Below are 20310 nucleotides of genomic sequence, written 5' to 3' on the forward strand. Positions count from 1 at the left end.
AATTGGGTTTGTTATTTATGTTAGGCTTTTGAGTCTTCAGGCTTCATGTTTTCTGGCTTTTCTCCAGTCACCAAAGCTATAGGCTTCTTAATGAGCCTAGAGAGTCTCATGTAGGTGCCTGACTCCAGGAGATAAGGGGGGGGTGGGGAGGAGGGAAATGAAGCCACCCGGCTCTGCCTGCCAGCCAAAAGGTGGTGGTCTCAGCAGTGGAACCATATCTCCTTTGCCCCATTGACCCATGCGGTCCACCTCCAAGGCCGTGCAGAGCAAAGACCTCAATCCCATGGAATTGTGGGCCTCATAACAAACAAGATAGGATCACAACAGCCAAAACGAATCATTGTACCTCCTTCCTTTGCAATCCTCTACATAAAAATCTGACACAAAGGAGAGATCCGACAGAGAACATTTCAGTGAGACAGTTCTGTTGCCATTGGACAAGTCACCTAGTTAAAGGCAGCAGCTATTTTCAAAGTAGCTCTCATTGAAATGATCCAATTTTCAGAGTAAAAACAGCTGAAAGTTTTGAAGTTGTGGAAAAATTACCATTGTTAAGTCTGGTTTCAGATAAATTTGTTAGTCTCTAAGGTGCCAGAAGTACTCCTTTTCTTATTGTTAAACCTGTATGGCTGACAAGTCCAAGAGGTCACCAGCTCATAACCCCGTGTAACGTGCTTAGCTCTGGTGAGCTGGTTTTGTTTAGGTAAGAGTTTGATGGCAGATACAGTTTTCTGTTTGAAATGACTGGACTTGGTATTTACAGGAATTAATACCAACTTCCCATTCTCCTTCTATGGATTATTTTGGGATTACAGCTCCTTTGGCTCTCACACTATTCTCGGACAGAAGCAGAGGATGATGCCTGGGTAGGTATGAGGACATATGTGCGCAAGAGGAACACTCACCACGTACATACCCAGTGAAATAGGCAGAGGACAAAAAGATACTTCGATACCTCATTACCATGTATTCAATACTCAAAGTACACTCATCTGCAAAAAAGCTAGCATACCTGTCCAACTTTTTGAATATTAACATTTGAAAGACATGCCCGGTTCATTCACTCAATTTAATAAAATCATGGAAAAAACAGCATGTAATGGGTAGTCAGTGATCCCATATTACAGGGAGAGTAATACCCTTTTAAATGGAGAGATCTGATTACAGTACTGTCCGTTTTTCTAAACAAACACTCCTGGTTGTAATGATTGTTGTCTTCCATGTCTACATGGCAAGGAGTTGTAAACTTGTGAGAACTTCCTAAATAAATCAGCAGTGTAAATGATGGCTGGGCTTACAGGCATGAAGTAACCCAGTCGCTTCAGCTTTGGGGACAGTTGATCAGCTGCCAGGAGACGTTGCAGGAATATCTGGAGGTGAAGGAGTAGGAGAACTGAAGGGTGCTAACGGGAGAATGAAGTCAGATTCTGTGATGCTGTCCCGTAAACAGATTAACCTGATCTCACCCAACATTAGTAAGAGGGACGGAGTGGCAGTGGCTCAGGTTTTTAACCAGAGGGCCACAGCCAATGGAGCAAGGCCACTGCACCCTGAAGCTCTCAGTATCCCCGTGTCATGGGTGATGGACCAATCCTGGCGACCTGAGCAACTGCCAAGCCTGGAAGCTGGAGGTGCTCAGCATCACAGGACTTGGCAACGGACGCTTCGCCCACAGCTGCGCAGGCTCTTCCTACCTGTTCCCCAACGCTCCCCACCCCAGGGGCATGGATTCTTCCCTCCCAGGGAGCCTCGCTGTACCCTCCTGACCCGCCACAGAGCCAGTTCCTCCACTGCAGTGGCCCCTTAGCTGGAGATGCTGTCTAGGCTGGGGTTAGTGGACATTAGCTTCCAAGAAAGGTCAAGATGGTCCAGCTGTGCTGGACTAGCAAGAGCTAGAAAGTGGGAAGAGACCTGCGCTGCAGTCACCATGGAAACCATTCTTTGCTATTGCTGCAAGCGCTAAGCGACACTCTTACCTTCTGGGCTGGGACCGGCACTCTTCCTCCCCGCTGTCCGCCTCCTGCATGCACAGAAGAGAAAAAACAGGACCAGTTAAAATACTCCCCCATTCGTAAACTTCAGACCATTGCACTCCACTAGCTTGGGCGGTGTCTGTAGGTGGGGGGTTTCTTTTTTATTACCCCTGTACATCCCTCTTTCTGCTGCTGCATAGGCACTTACTTTCTGAAAGCCTTTAAATAAACACATGGGAATAATTTTGCAACTGCAGAATTTAACATGCTGCTGCACGGCTTTCCAAAGATCTCTGCCAACCAAAGAGCACCAACGGTCAAGCACTTGCGTTGCTCTTGGGGGGGGGGGGGGAAATCCCAGTGTCTGACAGTGAGAAGCTCAGAATCAAAAAAGAGAACCCAAAATGGGGCTGGGTAAGTGCAGATTAACCAGAAAGTGGAAATTTGACATGGTACACAGCTTCTGATGCAAAATCAAATCAGCATAATTTCTAACATACTGTGGAATTTTACTAGGACTTTCTATTAGAGCCTGAAGCGATAGTTCAGCAGAGAAATCTCACGGTGATTAATTCCACTTCATAGCAGATTTAAATGGACATTTGCAGGCAGGACTGGGGGAGGGGGTGTAGAATTTGCTTTATCAGTGAAAATAATAAAATCAGGTTTGGCCGATGTAGTTCAGTGGTGGCTGGGAAGCATTTTAAAGTACAAGCAACATTCTAAATTGGCACAGAAAGGCCTTCAAGGAAACCAAAGCTCAGCACCTGGTAACAGGAGATACAGGCAAGGCTACTCTTTCAAGTTTATACCCAGGTCACTTGGGGGCTTTAGGCTGTGATTGTACTGACTCATAGAAGCGTAGGACTGGAAGGGACTTCAATAGGTCACCTAGTCCGGTCCCCTGCACTCAGGACAGGACTATAATAACTAGACCATCCCTGACAGGTGTTTGGAGATTTTTAAGAACAGGTCAGACAATGACAGATTCCAGAACCTCCCTACACAAAATTTTTTCCAGGACTTAACTACCCTGAGTGTTTGTCCCTCATGTCCAACCTAAACCACCCTTGCTGCAATTTAAGCCTGTTACTTCTTGTCCTGTCCTCAGAGGTTAAAGAGAACAATTTTTCAATGTCCTATTCCAAGCAGGGTCACACCTTCCATTATTTGGGAGGGAGACCTCCAAAGTGCATACAAGTGCTGTAGGTAGTGGTGTTGGCAGTTGAATAAGTGGCACCTCTTTCTTTTAAGCCAGCACTGTCCCAGTGCAGTGCTATGGAGTGTTTTTGCTATCTTTCAGGCAAGAGGTAAAACCCACAGTTCTCCCAGCACTGAAGGTCCCACAGCTTTGTTCTCCAGGGGCTGAGCATTAGCAGGATATACTGACCAAACCCTAGTGCAGATATTTACGTCATTCTACCATGGATTTTTAATTAGATCCTTGATTCTTCCTCCCTGTTAGACTGGTGTGTAGTGTTACAGTCTACTGTCACAACAGCTGTTCCATTCCACCCCAGAGTGGTTGCATTTCTGTGAAGGAGGAAGAGGTATCTAGCACTTGTAAAGGAGCATCCACAGAGGAGCTTATGGGGTGGGAAGAAGGGTATCAGCAGAAAGGGACCAACTTTTGCACAGCTAGAGTGAACAGTCAAAGTACCCATTATATTTCTATAAAGCATCCATGCTAGGCTTTCCCCTGCAGCATTGCATTACGCCTAGATACCTTTGTTAGAATGGCTCCAAAATGTTCTATCACCACAATTCCTAGTGACTGCGCATGTCGCACGTGGGGAATAGATCTGAATCCCAAAGACTCTGTATGCTGCTTGCCAGTGAACCCAATACAGAGATCGAGACTTTGCCAGCTACGGAACTATCTTTCATCTGCTATGGCTTTGAAAATGCTCTTGCACCCATCCCTACCAACCCATTCAGCTGCCACCTGCAAGGTGTACAGGTGGAGACAAATACAGAATGGTTTGGCTAGGACCTATCATGAGGTAGCAGAAGAGTAAGAAATAAGATTGTGGATTGGGTCCGGATCAGCAGAACAACCAGCCATTATGTCTGGTGGGGCTGGATGGGAGGGTCAGCAGAGGGTAGGTGCAGACCTGCTGCTCAGGGGCAGGAAAGCAAGGAGTTCTGAAACAGCCAGCAGCACTTGCAGAAAGATTCAGACCTGCAATTCCTAAGTCACAGGCTCAAGAAGGGTGGAATGGAAATGTCACATTTCACCACCAGGGAATTGTATAACCAGATTCGGCTTCCTGCAACTTCATAGAATGAGAGGCACAGCTCAAGAAAGCCATCAGTGCAGCATTTCTTGGGTCCCATTTGTTATTATGTGCAAAGCTCAAGGCCTTTCTTTATACAAAATGCAAGATACAGATGCGGAACGGCCAGCAGAAATATTTGCATCTCTGCTATCCAAGAGTCTGATCCTGGAAGGTGCTCGCTAGCAGAGTTCCAGGAACAGCACAGGTGCTCAGCGCCTCTCAGGCTCAGACCCCAGTTAATGCCTAGTAAACGAAGAGACAAATAGCAAAACAGACACCTATGGCCACAAATTGGAGCTAAATCTGCAGGCTACACATGCTGAGGGGAAGCCAGCAGGGCTACCTTCCACACTGCAGGCCTCAGAATTAGCAGTGTCACTCCAGCAGCGTGAGACAGGCATGCCAGCAGTCCTCTCCTAATGGAAAACCCAACACACTCCATCATCAGGAGAGAACGTGATGCAAATATTAACACTGTCAAACAGGTACAACCACGCAGGGAGAGCATCAGCTGAGCAGCTTTCCAAGCCCTCCCTCCTGCAATGAAGCGGTGCAACGTTCAGCCAGCCGCAGGCAGGAACTGGCTCAAGGTGGCTGGATGCTGCAAGCCGCAGCTCGGATAGGCCGTGTGATGGCAGGAGCCTGAAGCTGGTTGCCATTATGTGGGCATCCACAGGGATGGCACAAGCCACGCTGTTGCATACCCATGCTGGCCACAGCTGTACTTACAACCAGCATCCCAGGTAGCTGAAGACACCAGGCTTTTAGCCTGAGCTTCCCAGCAATTTGTCAAGAGCACCGCACACAGCTGGCCAGGATATGGTGGCATTCTGTGCTGGCTATGCTGAAAACTCTAGGTGACGGGAGCTTTGTTTTCCTAGGTGCCTGCACAGCATTTAGCACAACACGGCCCTCATCATCACTGGGACCTTTAAACAACAAGCGTTTGTAGTAGCCCCTCATCAGCCATCTACCAGGGAGGTCAAATCTAGAATAATCAAGTGACCGACAGTCTCAAGACTAGATGCCTTTCCTGGTTTAGCTATGAAGCCCTAAGTGTATGTGCAATTATCTCCTTACGAACAAATTTCCTTTTAAGGGAAATACCAACATGGAGTGTAGCTAACTGGTGCAAGTCAAGTGACCTGAAAGAGCTAGATATCCCACCTCATAAAAACGGATAGATTGGCAAGATGAGGAACGGGGAACCCATTGTCAACTTTGCAATCAGATTGCGTTTTCCTGTGTCCGAGTTAATCTGCTGTCAAGCAGGGTAAAAAAAAGTCTCAAAAAGCACGCAGGTCACTCAAGCACTTTGAAAAGGTTGCCCACTGTAGATCTGCACCAACTATCCTTAGAACCAGTTGGATTCTGCCAGGTCACAAGACACGTGGCCAACACTCCATATGGGTTCCCCAGGAAGGGGACTTACTAGCCTGTCTAATAACAGCAGTCAACAAAGTGAATAGCAGCCATTATGGGTGAGCCAAGAGCTCGAAAGGGTTTGTTCTCTAGTCAAATGCATTCTTTCAAGCCCAGGATAAGGTGAAGTGGTAGAGAGAAGCACTTCAGGCCTGCGCAACCTCACTCAGTAATCTAAGCTATGTAGACAATGCTGTTTTCAGTCTGGAACGTGCAGCAAGCAACATCATTACAGCAAGTGGCCAGCTGCACATCCAAAAAAACCCCAGCCATGGCAACTAGCAAGCACTGTGTCCCCTCAGCAAAACAGAGGGGATGCCCTGAAGCATGCAGACCATTTCAATTATCTTGGCTCCATATGGAATTCAAACCTCATGAGCTCTCTGAAAACATGGAGGCAGATACACAGGACCCCATCAGTCGCCATCTGTCGCCACTGAAGATTTGATGAGATCTAAACATTATAGACATAAATGCAGCACAGTTTAGTGTCAGGAGTTCAGAGCATAACCAATTACGGTCATATAAAATAGACTATGGACACATGCGATTCTGGTCAGTCTTTAAGATCAAATAGTGCTACCTGCACTCTGCTGTCCAGCCTGGGACATCTGAAAACTCATCTTTAACCTTTAGGATTTATGGCAACATCCATCTTCCCTTTCTGTCTTCACTATCAAGATTCCTGTCCATCAGTCTGCTACCCTCTCCCCTCCAGCCAGTTTGCATCTCATGTATCTGTCTAGGTATGCATGCCCCACCCCCATATCAGCTTTATGGGAGCATCTCATCTTATTTCCGTCCTTCCAGCTTCTTCAGGATCCTGCTCCCCAAAACACTTTTTCCTCTCTCACCCTGTGACTCTCTCACTGACTTTCTGTCTCATATTGGAGGCTCTTTGCAACTCCAACACAGCTTCTCTCATTTGCTTCACGCCTCCCAAGCTTCCCTCCTGACTACCCCCTTTGCAGCCTCCTCTTGGTGCCACCTTATGGGCTGCTCCTGTTATGCTTAACGGTCTTCCACTTCAAACACTCCCTTATTCTGCCATGGAATTTCTCCTCCACCATGAGCTCGGACCATCACCTGACATGCTGCATATCTGGCTACTGCACTATTTCCTGAGCTAGGCTGTAATCATTCACGTGTATTTTTCTATGACTGTAAAGCAGTAAGATCACTAAACATACTGTAAAGACGAGGGGCTGCTATAATCCTGGAACTACAATTTAATACAAATTCTCCACTAGAGGGCAGGAGATACACGGCATGGACAAAACACCACAAGTTCAGGCGTGACTCTCACCTACGGGAGATGAAGGAAGATGCATCTCCCACGTGCGCATTGCTTTTAACTAGAGAGCGTTTTGGAAGATCCTGTTGCTATTTCTCAGTGCGTTCCCAAAGCGTGGGAAGTATTGCTGCAGTGCAGCCAGCTAAAGAGACTACCTAGAATCTTGCATAATGACAGGTTTCAGAGCAGCAGCCGTGTTAGTCTGTATTCGCAAAAAGAAAAGCAGTACTTGTGGCACCTTAGAGACTAACAAATTTATTAGAGCATAAGCGTTCGTGAGCTACAGCTCACTTCATCGGATGCATCGAAAGCTTATGCTCTAATAAATTTGTTAGTCTCTAAGGTGCCACAAGTACTCCTTTTCTTTTTACCTAGAATCTGTTTAAGATGGTTTTCCAACTGCGGTACAAAGGCCATTCGGAGATGCAGACAGTGGGGTGTCTGTTGAGCTGACAGCCACCAACACTGAAGCGTCTCGCGTGCATCCCTGGAATACAAGCTCTCAAGTGTTTTCCACTCCCTGTGGCCCGTACACTACAGCCAAAATGTAGCGCTGAGTGCCTGGCCAGTAGCTTGTGGTTAGTGCTATGTAGAGGCTCCTAGGGGCTGATTGTTCCATTCTCAAGCCAGCCCCTTGTACCAATGTACAACTCCTGCTGGTTTAGAAGCAGCCCTGACAAGCTCCAAAGGGAGTCATGCCCTATCTTCCTTGGCCAGAGAAATGGCAGAAACGGGACTCAGGGGAAACAAAAAGGAGAGTCATGACTCTAACAAGGCCGCAATATTAACGACAGCTTTAAATGAAAAACGAAACTTTCACTCTTTGCACCTTTCAGGCTATGCAGAACAGAATATGAAAAATACAAACCCAGTTTTTACTTTGATCTTCTGGCACAGTCATTAAAAGGGCAAGGGAGAACAGAGACATTATTTAGCATTTGTCAGGTTTATACAATGGCACTCTCTCCATGTCACATAAGCCACTCTCCTGTCCCTATGAAGCTTCTTTCTTATCTCCATGTGGCAATAAAACAGTGCTCATCTGCATTCTGAAATTCAGATGCCAGCTTGTTTGTCTGCATGTAACATTTCCGAGTTCCCTAGCACACACATTCTTTGGAGAAGATGTACGATTTCCACCAACTCCTTCCCAAACTATTGTAGCTAACATTTACTACACTTTCATTAGCCATGGTACATTAGTGAGGTTTCTTGCCACCTACTTGTTTGAATCCTAAAATAAACTCATTTTAGCATACCTGTTTGGTTATATTGCTAAAGCATGTGTCACAAACTTGTAGGAAACATGCCTCAACTTGCATCCTTTGCAAAGTGAAATGCCTGCTGCTAAACTACTATCAAGAACGCCCTTCTATCAAAACAAGCAGATGAGTTAATCTCTCAGTTTGCCAGTGTGAAGCAGTGGTATTAATAGACCACTACATTTTATGCATTCCACCCTTAAGTTTGAAGATGCAGTTGTAGTCTAAAATGCAGAGTTTCCCATAGCCAGGCTACATCACCAAACTGGATCTGTACCTGGAATTAGTTTTTTTTCCCCATAAAACTGTAATAATAATAAATAATAATTTAAAAGGATTAAAAAAAACAGAGGAAACTGTCTCTTTTCCATCATAACAGCTAGCAGCATCTTCCTTAGAAAAGATTCTTGTTATCAAAAAGAAATGAAATCTGCTCCCATGACTGTACACACTCAGAAAGCCCCACTTTGAATGGCATTAAAAAGATCACCAGAATTAGTTTGGGGTCAGACTGATCTAGCATCTTCCATTAAAATTTTCAGCTAGAGCAATTTATAAGTGAAATGCAAAAATACACCTACAAATTCCATCGGCTGCAAGCCTGGTACATTTACTTATCTTCTCTTCCCTCTCTGAACAGGGGCTGGGAACACAAGAGCCTAGTATGGCAGTACATTTAGCCAATTTCAGATCTGCCCTTCACCACCGTCCACCCAAAACAACCCCCACCGCTGACTTTCTCCAGGGAACTTTAATACACTGACTAAACCAAAAAGCCTTTAGAACAACCTACATGGCCAAGAGGCTGGTAATTCAGACAAACTGTCATTCTAACTTGTGTCTAGACTCTCTCTAGAGTGGAGGCTCTCCTATGCCATGAGTGCAATGACTCCTAGCCATAACTTGTAAAGATGCCAGGTGTGCCGTCACGTACACTAATTCAACCCTGCTGAAGTCACTAATGTAGGCTTTTCCTCTAACCACAGAGCAGTCAGCCTTGATACCGCAAAGGCACCAAGCTCCAGAGAGAAAGCCTTGCATTGGTAGTCATCTATGGTCAATTGCCACATCAACTCCAGCGCCTTTGCAACCATGGACAAAATCCTCAGCTAGTGTGACTGGTCCATTGATTTCTACAGAGATGACAATTTGCACTAGCTGTCTTTTCATGGAAGGAGATTACGGGTGCTGAGGGTGGGAGATTTCCATTTACTCCAGCTCAGTAGCCTTGATTCGGCATCTCTGTAGCCAGCTCATTTTCACGGTTTCTCCTATATAAATCAGTTTCTTCCTTTGTTTGCAGAGATCTTTCACACAAGCAACGGGACGAAGAAAATATAAAATAGCGAAGTGTGGTTGCAAATCCCCAGTCAGCAGGTGGACTCAGGTCGTGGACGTAGGGCATCAAGCTATTTTAAATGCCTAGACTTCAAGCTGACGATGCCCCTCCCTTTAAGAAATAAAAGGTTCTCCTTTGACAGGGAGCACAAGACCTAATGCCGCTCGGAGACGCAAGCATACAGTGGTATCTGCATTTATAAAACACAGAAAGCTTTCCAGCCTTCCCCCAGGCCAAAACGTGCATGAGCCCATGAAAGATGGCAACAAACTCGCTGATACAGGAGTGAGCTGCCAACAGCAGTAACTAGCCCAACTCAGAGGAGACGGTCCAAGGTGGTTAGCATACCACCAAGGCCAGTTACCTTGCAGGATAAACCTTTACGAGGGGTCTGGTCACCATCATGGATCATTTGACTTTGTTCTGCTACTACTCAAACCCTCCACACCTCGTGAGGCAGGATTGCATTAGAGTAAACTTTCATTCACAGCAATTGAGTAGCATCAGGCAATGAACTGAATGGGCTCATGAGAGTAGGAACTGAATACATCCTTCGCTATAGATCTGATCATTGCTAAGCTGTTGAAGTAAAGGTGTGCTCACTCTACCTACTTTTCCTTGGGTAGAGCCCTGTCCATATACCCAAATTACACTAAAAGAAAAGGAGTACTTGTGGCACCTTAGAGACTAACAAATTTATTAGAGCATAAGCTTTCGTGAGCTACAGCTCACTTCATCGGATGCATTTGTGAAAAGTTTTTCCACCAAATGCATCCGATGAAGTGAGCTGTAGCTCACGAAAGCTTATGCTCTAATAAATTTGTTAGTCTCTAAGGTGCCACAAGTACTCCTTTTCTTTTTGCGAATACAGACTAACACGGCTGCTACTCTGAAACCAAATTACACTGAAAGCCTCTCAGCTGGGCAGGATCTTTGTGGGGAAGAAGGCAGCTGATCTAGTCAAATCAGGGGCTATACACCCAAGCATTAAATCCAACAGCTAATCCGTGCAAGTGCTGTTCATGAGCGTGAGGGACAGCATCCTCCGGGTCTCCCAGTGCATCTTTGTCTTTGCGACAGCTGTCTCATACATTGCAAGCTCTTTGGTACAGGCGCTCTTCGGACAGCACTGAACACAATAGCATAATAAGCAATCCCTTGCCCAGCACCTGATCACCAAGCTCCTTCTCTGCCTATGGACCCAACCAGACTAATACTGGCAATCGCCCTCAATCACAGAAGTCACGTGGAGATAATATATTCCCTGCACAGACTCCCAAAGTCCAAGGGAGTTTGAGCTGCACAAGGAACGCACGACAAGTTGAAGCCCAATAGCATCAATGACAAACTGCATAAGATGCCCTGTTAAGGAGCCTGGTCCTATGAACTGTGAGCTTAAAAATCACTTACTGGGAGCAAACAAAAAAATCAGACAGATTCAGTTCAAATCCACCATATGCATGTCCCTCTGCTGCAGAGCTACGTGATGAAATTTTTTAAAAACATTCTCTTAAACATAAACCCCACATACGCTGTGTTTACAGCAAGGCCCGAGTGCCAGCAACAACACCAGACTGGTACAAAGAAACAAGGACAGACTTTAAACCCTGGGCTGCATCTTTTGAAAGACCCAAGGTTGCACATGAATTAACTCTAGCTTGAATTTCTGAAACATCACAATTTTGAGTTCCATGCGTGGGCTTTGCTCAGGTGTCGTTTGATGCCAAGGGGAATTTTAACCACAGAAAGTGGACAGCCAGAGGATCAAACTGCACACTGACTTCATTCTCGTCCATGCCACAGCTGAGACGATTACTAGCAGTTTATGGAAATATTTTCTGAATTTAAGTAACAGATTTTGAACTGAGTTGATTCTAGATACCATTCCCCTGGCAGTGATGTGAACACACCCGTACATGTGTGTGTGTGTATGCCCCATAAAGCTCAACACAGAACTAATTAATTCTACAAGCTCCTCAAGCTGCCCTGGAAGAGACAAACCCTAATTAGTTTCATATCCTTTCATACACATTATAAAAGGGTTACTGGATATATTCCAAGGAGCTTGAAGATGAAATAAGCGGTCACCATGCCTGTGAGATCAGCATAGGAGTGAGTGGTACATGGATAAAATACAGAGCACAGCAGAGAGCTACACTGAAGCAAATACATTTCCTTGTTATGCACTTGAATGACAAATCATAGAATCATAGAATCATAGAATATCAGGGTTGGAAGGGACCCCAGAAGGTCATCTAGTCCAACCCCCTGCTCAAAGCAGGACCAAGTCCCAGTTAAATCATCCCAGCCAGGGCTTTGTCAAGCCTGACCTTAAAAACCTCTAAGGAAGGAGATTCTACCACCTCCCTAGGTAACGCATTCCAGTGTTTCACCACCCTCTTAGTGAAAAAGTTTTTCCTAATATCCAATCTAAACCTCCCCCATTGCAACTTGAGACCATTACTCCTCGTTCTGTCATCTGCTACCATTGAGAACAGTCTAGAGCCATCCTCTTTGAAACCCCCTTTCAGGTAGTTGAAAGCAGCTATCAAATCCCCCCTCATTCTTCTCTTCTGCAGACTAAACAATCCCAGCTCCCTCAGCCTCTCCTCATAAGTCATGTGCTCTAGACCCCTAATCATTTTCGTTGCCCTTCGTTGTACTCTTTCCAATTTATCCACATCCTTCCTGTAGTGTGGGGCCCAAAACTGGACACAGTACTCCAGATGAGGCCTCACCAGTGTCGAATAGAGGGGAACGATCACGTCCCTCGATCTGCTCGCTATGCCCCTACTTATACATCCCAAAATGCCATTGGCCTTCTTGGCAACAAGGGCACACTGCTGACTCATATCCAGCTTCTCGTCCACTGTCACCCCTAGGTCCTTTTCCGCAGAACTGCTGCCGAGCCATTCGGTCCCTAGTCTGTAGCGGTGCATTGGATTCTTCCATCCTAAGTGCAGGACCCTGCACTTATCCTTATTGAACCTCATTAGATTTCTTTTGGCCCAATCCTCCAATTTGTCTAGGTCCTTCTGTATCCTATCCCTCCCCTCCAGCGTATCTACCACTCCTCCCAGTTTAGTATCATCCGCAAATTTGCTGAGAGTGCAATCCACACCATCCTCCAGATCATTTATGAAGATATTGAACAAAACGGGCCCCAGGACCGACCCCTGGGGCACTCCACTTGACACCGGCTGCCAACTAGACATGGAGCCATTGATCACTACCCGTTGAGCCCGACAATCTAGCCAGCTTTCTACCCACCTTATAGTGCATTCATCCAGCCCATACTTCCTTAACTTGCTGACAAGAATGCTGTGGGAGACCGTGTCAAAAGCTTTGCTAAAGTCAAGAAACAATACATCCACTGCTTTCCCTTCATCCACAGAACCAGTAATCTCATCATAAAAGGCGATTAGATTAGTCAGGCATGACCTTCCCTTGGTGAATCCATGCTGACTGTTCCTGATCACTTTCCTCTCCTCTAAGTGCTTCAGGATTGATTCTTTGAGGACCTGCTCCATGATTTTTCCAGGGACTGAGGTGAGGCTGACCGGCCTGTAGTTCCCAGGATCCTCCTTCTTCCCTTTTTTAAAGATGGGCACTACATTAGCCTTTTTCCAGTCATCCGGGACTTCCCCCGTTCGCCACGAGTTTTCAAAGATAATGGCCAAGGGCTCTGCAATCACAGCCGCCAATTCCTTCAGCACTCTCGGATGCAATTCGTCCGGCCCCATGGACTTGTGCACGTCCAGCTTTTCTAAATAGTCCCTAACCACCTCTATCTCTACAGAGGGCTGGCCATCTCTTCCCCATTTTGTGTTGCCCAGCACAGCAGTCTGGGAGCTGACCTTGTTAGTGAAAACAGAAGCAAAAAAAGCATTGAGTACATTAGCTTTTTCCACATCCTCTGTCACTAGCTTGCCTCCCTCATTCAGTAAGGGGCCCACACTTTCCTTGGCTTTCTTCTTGTTGCCAACATACCTGAAGAAACCCTTCTTGTTACTCTTGACATCTCTTGCTAGCTGCAGCTCCAGGTGCGATTTGGCCCTCCTGATATCTTTCCTACATGCCCGAGCAATATTTTTATACTCTTCCCTGGTCATATGTCCAACCTTCCACTTCTTGTAAGCTTCTTTTTTATGTTTAAGATCCGCTAGGATTTCACCATTAAGCCAAGCTGGTCGCCTGCCATATTTACTGTTCTTTCGACTCATCGGGATGGTTTGTCCCTGTAACCTCAACAGGGATTCCTTGAAATACAGCCAGCACTCCTGGACTCCCTTCCCTTTCATGTTAGTCCCCCAGGGGATCCTGGCCATCTGTTCCCTGAGGGAGTCAAAGTCTGCTTTCCTGAAGTCCAGGGTCCGTATCCTGCTGCTTACCTTTCTTCCCTGCGTCAGGATCCTGAACTCAACCAACTCATGGTCACTGCCTCCCAGATTCCCATCCACTTTTGCTTCCCCCACTAATTCTACCCGGTTTGTGAGCAGCAGGTCAAGAAAAGCGCTCCCCCTAGTTGGCTCCCCTAGCACTTGCACCAGGAAATTGTCCCCTACGCTTTCCAAAAACTTCCTGGATTGTCTATGCACCGCTGTATTGCTCTCCCAGCAGATATCAGGAAAATTAAAGTCACCCATGAGAATCAGGGCATGCGATCTAGTAGCTTCCGTGAGTTGCCGGAAGAAAGCCTCATCCACCTCATCCCCCTGGTCCGGTGGTCTATAGCAGACTCCCACCATGACATCACTCTTGTTGCACACACTTCTAAACTTAATCCAGAGACACTCAGGTTTTTCCACAGTTTCGTACCGGCACCTATCAGAAAGACTTGTGTATGACCTGGAACCATAAGTACAATTAAAATAGGCCACAAGAAAGACGGAGAGAGCGTGCGTCTAAATCTCTGCATGCAATCGCTCTTCCTGATGTTTCCAAACCAGGGGCCAAGAGGTATCATTCAGCCAGTCACCACAGGTCTTTTCATTGTGATAGCTCTGGGATAGCTATTATTGTTTTTAGCCTGTTCCTGCTGCCTCCCTGGATAAGATAACACCTTGCTTTAAACACATGAAAACCACCCAAGACCCTGAGACAAGCAACACAGTTACATGGGGAAGTTTCAGCCGCAAAAGTATACTAGAAATTCTGACAGCAACACCAGCACCTCAGATGTGGGACAGCAACAGTCAAAGTAGGGTAGTATTTCACACCAAGTCTCCCTCCCTTTTTCCACCTCAGACTTAGCATGACAAAAACAGACCATTGATGGTGTGATCCGGAGACATCATGCACAACATTTCTGCTAAAGGAGAAGAATCACTTCCCTCATCATCATCAGAGCGGAAATGCACTGAAGAGACAGGGTGCGAGCAGGCTGGCTGTCCCTGCCAGGATGCAAGGAAGGGAGGGAGTCCCTTCCATTGCCAAGTCTGATAGGGTAGCGAGGTACCAAGCAAGACACAACGAATCAATCGAAAGCTGCAATTCCACTGCAGCCATTGGGAAGTAGAAATGCAAGTTCCACCCCCTGAAGACAACACCCCCCATTCCTGGACCAACTGTCAAAAAGTTCCTCTGTTTCAGGCATAAGAATAAACATTGAGAGTCTCTGATGAATGTGTGGACAGTCCAAATTCAGACACTACTTAGAAACATAAGAATAAGAATGGTCACACAGGGTCAGACTAATGGTCCATCTGGCCCAGTATCCTGTCTTCCAACAGCTGCCAGTGCCAGATGCTGCTGAAGGAATGTACAGAAAAGGGAAGTTATCAAGTTATCTTCACAGTCTGCTTTGGACTTAACTATCCTGAGTAATTTTGTATCTGCAAATTTTGTCACTTCCCTGGTTACCCCCTTTTCTAGATCATTTATGAATATGTAGACCAGATCCTAGATCCAGTGCTGTGATATTTACCTCTCTCCATTCTGAAAATTGACCATTTATTCCTACCTTTTGTTTCCTGTCTTTTAACCAGTTACTGATCCATGAGAGGGCTTCCTTCTTATCCCATGACTGCTTACTATTACAAAAACCCACCGAATCCTTCCAGTTGATTTAGTCTTTATCTGAAAGAGAACTGGGTCTACGAAACACATGCACACAGGTCTAGTGTTCCACCCAGTAGGTGGTCAGCGGTGACAGACACTAGGATAGACAAGACATGATGGGATTTTAATTGGTGAGCACCTACAAAACCTAGAACTAGCAACAAGAAGCATTAGAGGGAACTTGGTGGAAGATTATAAAGGGCAGAGTAAGAGCCGATCTGTCCTTTTTTAACCTGGTCTCCATGTCAAAATAAGGGGAAGCACTTCTTTACATAGCATGAGGTCCACCTGTAAAAGTCAGTCACAAGAGTCACAAATACTACATCTGCGTGATTTTACTATGGCCATGGACAATATTGGAGCTAATTCAGATAAGACAATAAGCAAATTCATGTTTCAAGACATTAACTGATTGGTGCAAGGATGCAGAAAGCATTTTTCCATCATGTACTGCATGGATAGGTGCATTATGGGGCTTTCTACTTGACTCTGAAACATCAGGTATTGGCCAGCCCTGAAGTCAGAATACTGGACTAGATGGATCAAAGGTCTAATCTGGTATGGCAACCCTGATTTTATATAGAATCTCATCAGAGAGCTGGCATCTGCCCAAGCCTCAGTGCAAAAGGTAGGTTCACAAAACATCTTATTCTTCAATATGGCTTCACTTTCCTCCCATCATTCCCTCCACTTTTTTGCATATACATATGGGTTGTGGAAGAAGGCAGCCTATGCTAACTATCAGCAGCCAAGTTCTCATTCAGATGCTAGCATCCCTTCGGTATTGTTCTCTGTTACACACTGCTGTGTCAGGAATTGGCATATTTGGGTCAAAGACACTGCTTCTGCTCTCAAAAAGAAAAAAAAGCTAGCTCCTAATGGAGTCTTTCATCTTTTCTGCTGGAGATGAGTGATCTATGCAAACCCTGTTTAAATTTGGTTACCACTGGAACAAGAGAAATAAAAAACATTTCAGATCTTAAAAGCAAATTCTAAAATCCTCCAACTGATAGCACAAGAGTCAGGATGTGAAATACAGTGCGACATCACCTACTGCAGTACACCACAAGAGGAGATTAAAAAACAGAAGAGATTACTGTCAATTGAATTTCTACATTAAATGAAATAGTCTTGCCTGCCGGGAGTACAACAGCTTTTGCTTTAATCACGGAGACTTGCCTTAGAGGAATAGCATGAGCAGCGAACATATATATTCATATTAAACACACTGCATTAAAGGAGCATTAATAATGTGACTTCTCTTGAAGGAATGACAGCATAGAGCAAAGGATCAATTTTCAACACCTACACAGAACTTTAAGGATGCAGCCCTATTATAACACTGCTCTCTAGCCTCCAGGAGGCTTGTGTGTGTGCTACTGGACATTTTGGACAAAGGACAGAGAGGGAGGTAGTTATTTGAAATGATCTGGGATTCTTTAGGCTGTATATAATTTTCTAGAACTTCAAGCTTTGAAGATTTGTGTCACCTCCCCATAGGCAAGTGTTAGGGAGTTCTGCACTAGGCTCCTTGTAACTGACAAGCATTCTTCATTTTCTCTGCAGCACTAACTTAAATGCCAGTTCCTCCCCACCCCATTCCAATGTGACATGTGTGACCAAAACAGCTCTTTGCATGAGCATGACCGTGTGTGGCTCCAGCTTTCATACCAAGAATCGTTTTGCCTCTGACATTGGCAACAGAGTTGGAGACCAAGTGAAAATATATGTTTACACATACACATGGGTGAATCTCAGGGCATGGACTTCCTGAAGCCATTTTACACATATGGATAAGAAATGACCTGTGATTAAAAGAAAATCCCTTCGTGCATAGCAGCCACAGGGATATCAGCAATGAATGGATGTCAGTTGTCCATGCAAATCTTAATAGCCCTTATGCAAATAAAAGGGAGGTGTGCCCTTCTTGTCTAATCTAATATACGGTCACCAGTACTTTTTAAATTATACATATAAAGGAGCAAACAAACCTAACCAGCCCTATCAAGTGCTTTCCAAAAGAGCACAATCGAGTAGTCAAAACCTTGCTTAGGACTGGCTCTATATTTCCAGAACAGACAGGCTCCAGAAGTGCAGAATAAAAAAAAAAAAAAAAAAAAAAAAAAAGATAGCTTGAGCCAAATGGCACTGGAAAAGCTCGTAACAGAATCTCTAGCCAATAAAGAGCTGTACAGAGCATAAAGAGTGGGGAATTCAGATTGCAGTAGATCAGTCCTTCATAATTCATGAGCAACATTAATACCACATTACATGCAATAATGACAAAGATTAACATAGCAGAAGCAGTGCCAATTTTCAGTCCCCCCCCTTTTTTTTTTTTAAATGAAGATTCCCACAGAACAGATTTCACACTCTGTATATTAACTAGAGATTCACTATATATGCTAAGCATATAGGTTCTCTTCCTATACGAGGAAGTTTTATAGATGCTATGGGGTTATTTCTGGTGGGGGAAGGAAGGGAGGTATGCTGCAAGGGGAAGGAAGGGGCCGATCATAAAACAAAAGCCATCTTCCTGTCACCATATAGGTTATTTATAGCTATTTCTGGGCCCCCAGCAGCCAAGGCTGTAGATGTATATTGTTTGCATCACTAATGCAGTTATTTACATTAATAATAATATTAAAATCTTCACACAGCATGAAGAGTAAGTTACATATTCTAAGGCCTTGTATACACACCCAAGTTGTGCCACTTAAACTATAACAGTACAGTCAACCTAGTGCAGACATGGTTACACTGGTGTAAGTGTGCTCATAGTGTAAGGCAGAATACGCTTTCCTGATAGAAAGCATCTTTACAGACAGCCACATGAGGAGCTGTGCCAAGATAGCACTATCCCCCCCCCCCACTTAACAGTTACACAGGTACAAAAAACCTCTGCAGACAGCCCTAAGAGATTTGACATTTAGGCAGTGAACCATTATGGGGCGGAGGAGAAGTTACACCTACGGATGCAGATTTAAGTTTCAAGTTTCCTTGTTAAAAAAGCGTCACGCTCCCAGACTGTTTTAAACAAGTTTTAAGCAGAGAAAGACACTTCCAATAGATTCTCACCCACTCAGATGCAGTGCAAACCTGGTGCGTCCCACCCTCTCTCAGCACGAGTGCTGGATGCAATGGCTGAAGTAGCAGATGCACAGACGTAAGAGTTAACAGCCAGACCACGCAGGACCCATGGTGCCAAAGATGTCAGGAACTGATCTCGTAGGGTACATCTACATGGGGATAAAAGACTCAGCATGGCTGCACCTGGCCAGGGTTAGCTGACTCAGGCTCTAACATTGCAGTGTAGACGTTTGGGCTCGAGCTGGAGCCTGGGCTCAGAGACCCCATGATGGGGGTGAGTCTCAGAGCCCAGGTTCCAGCCCAAGGCTGAATTTTTTGGAGCCTTGCAGCCCAAGCCAGCTGACCCAGGCTCTGAGATGTGGGGCTGTGGTGGTGGGGGGGCAGGGGATCAGTGCAGTGCAGCATAGACATATCCTTATTTTTTGGTGAAAAGCTCCTTGGAGAAGCGGAAGTCACTTATCGCTGCTTTAAAGAGCTCAGGCGGAGAAGAGGGAACAGCAGCATTCAGAACCTTGCCCAGTGCTGTGATATTGTACTTCTGAGGGGAGCCGTTAGCCTTGCTCAGCCTGGATCTGTGCTCAACAGTGCAATTACAAGCAGCAAGTTGTTACCTGGCATGTATGGGTAACAGGAGAGGCAGGTATCTGAGCATCCTATAGAGCTGTCTGGGATCTGCAGCAGCCTAGCAAACAGCAATTATGTGCGGTTATAGAACACTATTTGAAGCCAGGCCTAGCCAGGAAGCCACTACTCTACTTGAAAGGGCTCTATGTCCAGAATGCAAATGCCTGGGAGACATCATAGTCTAATGGTTAGAGTAAGGATTTGTCCCCACTGCTGGTGCTGATTTGTGACAAGGGTAAGTTGCTCGACCTCTGTCTTGGTTTCACCTTCTGTCAAGGTCCTGATCTACCTGGCAGGGGGCTGGTAAGGCTTTTATTCAAGGCATGTTTGAAAAGGGTTTGAGATCCTGGATGGAAAGCATTAGGAGGGCACTAACCATCACTGCAGCAAGCAAGGGATAGCTCAGTAGTCTTGAGGCTAGTCAGAGACTGCAATTCCGTCTCACTGCTCAGATAGCATGCAGTCATTTGGACATGAGCTTAAGCAGCAATTGCTAGAGCACTTTATTGCACACGTTACATGAAGTACAGAACATGATCTGACCTGTGTTGCACTAGTCTGGATCTTTGACGGGAGATCTAACCACTGTGTGTCACAGGCAGAGAACAGGAGGGACTGAGGTGCACCAACGTCTGAGGCTCCACAATGGCAGGGAAGATGCATGAGATACACTCTGATAATCCTGACAACTGTCCCTCACCGCCAGTGCCGACCTGAGCAGGGGAGAATTACTTCCTGGCCCCACACATGGCCATCAGTTAACCCTGACCACGTGAGCACGAGCAGGCCAGCCAAGCCCTAGAGAGAGACAGAGACACACTGCTTGGTGCTACCTTGGTGCCCTGACCCTCCCCACCCAATGTCCCATCTCCAGCCATGACCAATCCTGATGCTTCAGAGGAAGCAGATCAAACCCCCATATATCTTTTGTTTGCATCAGAACATCATTCATCCAGGGGGTGAAAAA

General features: G+C 45.6%; 1 protein-coding gene across 3 annotated transcripts in view; it reads right to left on the reverse strand.

Annotated features, from left to right (window-relative positions):
* The window catches only part of SSH2 (slingshot protein phosphatase 2), a 139779-nt gene that overhangs the window by 83167 nt on the left and 36302 nt on the right, over positions 1-20310 (reverse strand). For 2 of the 3 annotated variants that reach the window (XM_038375316.2, XM_038375321.2), the window contains exon 2: positions 1977-2020. In XM_038375316.2, coding sequence (XP_038231244.1) covers positions 1977-2020 — 44 coding nt within the window. Of the gene's footprint in view, positions 1-1976; positions 2021-6045; positions 6129-20310 lie in introns of all 3 variants that reach the window. The other variant, XM_043499237.1, reaches the window with a different exon arrangement.

The sequence above is a fragment of the Dermochelys coriacea genome, chromosome 17 (assembly GCF_009764565.3).
Source record: "Dermochelys coriacea isolate rDerCor1 chromosome 17, rDerCor1.pri.v4, whole genome shotgun sequence".
Taxonomy (NCBI): domain Eukaryota; kingdom Metazoa; phylum Chordata; order Testudines; family Dermochelyidae; genus Dermochelys; species Dermochelys coriacea.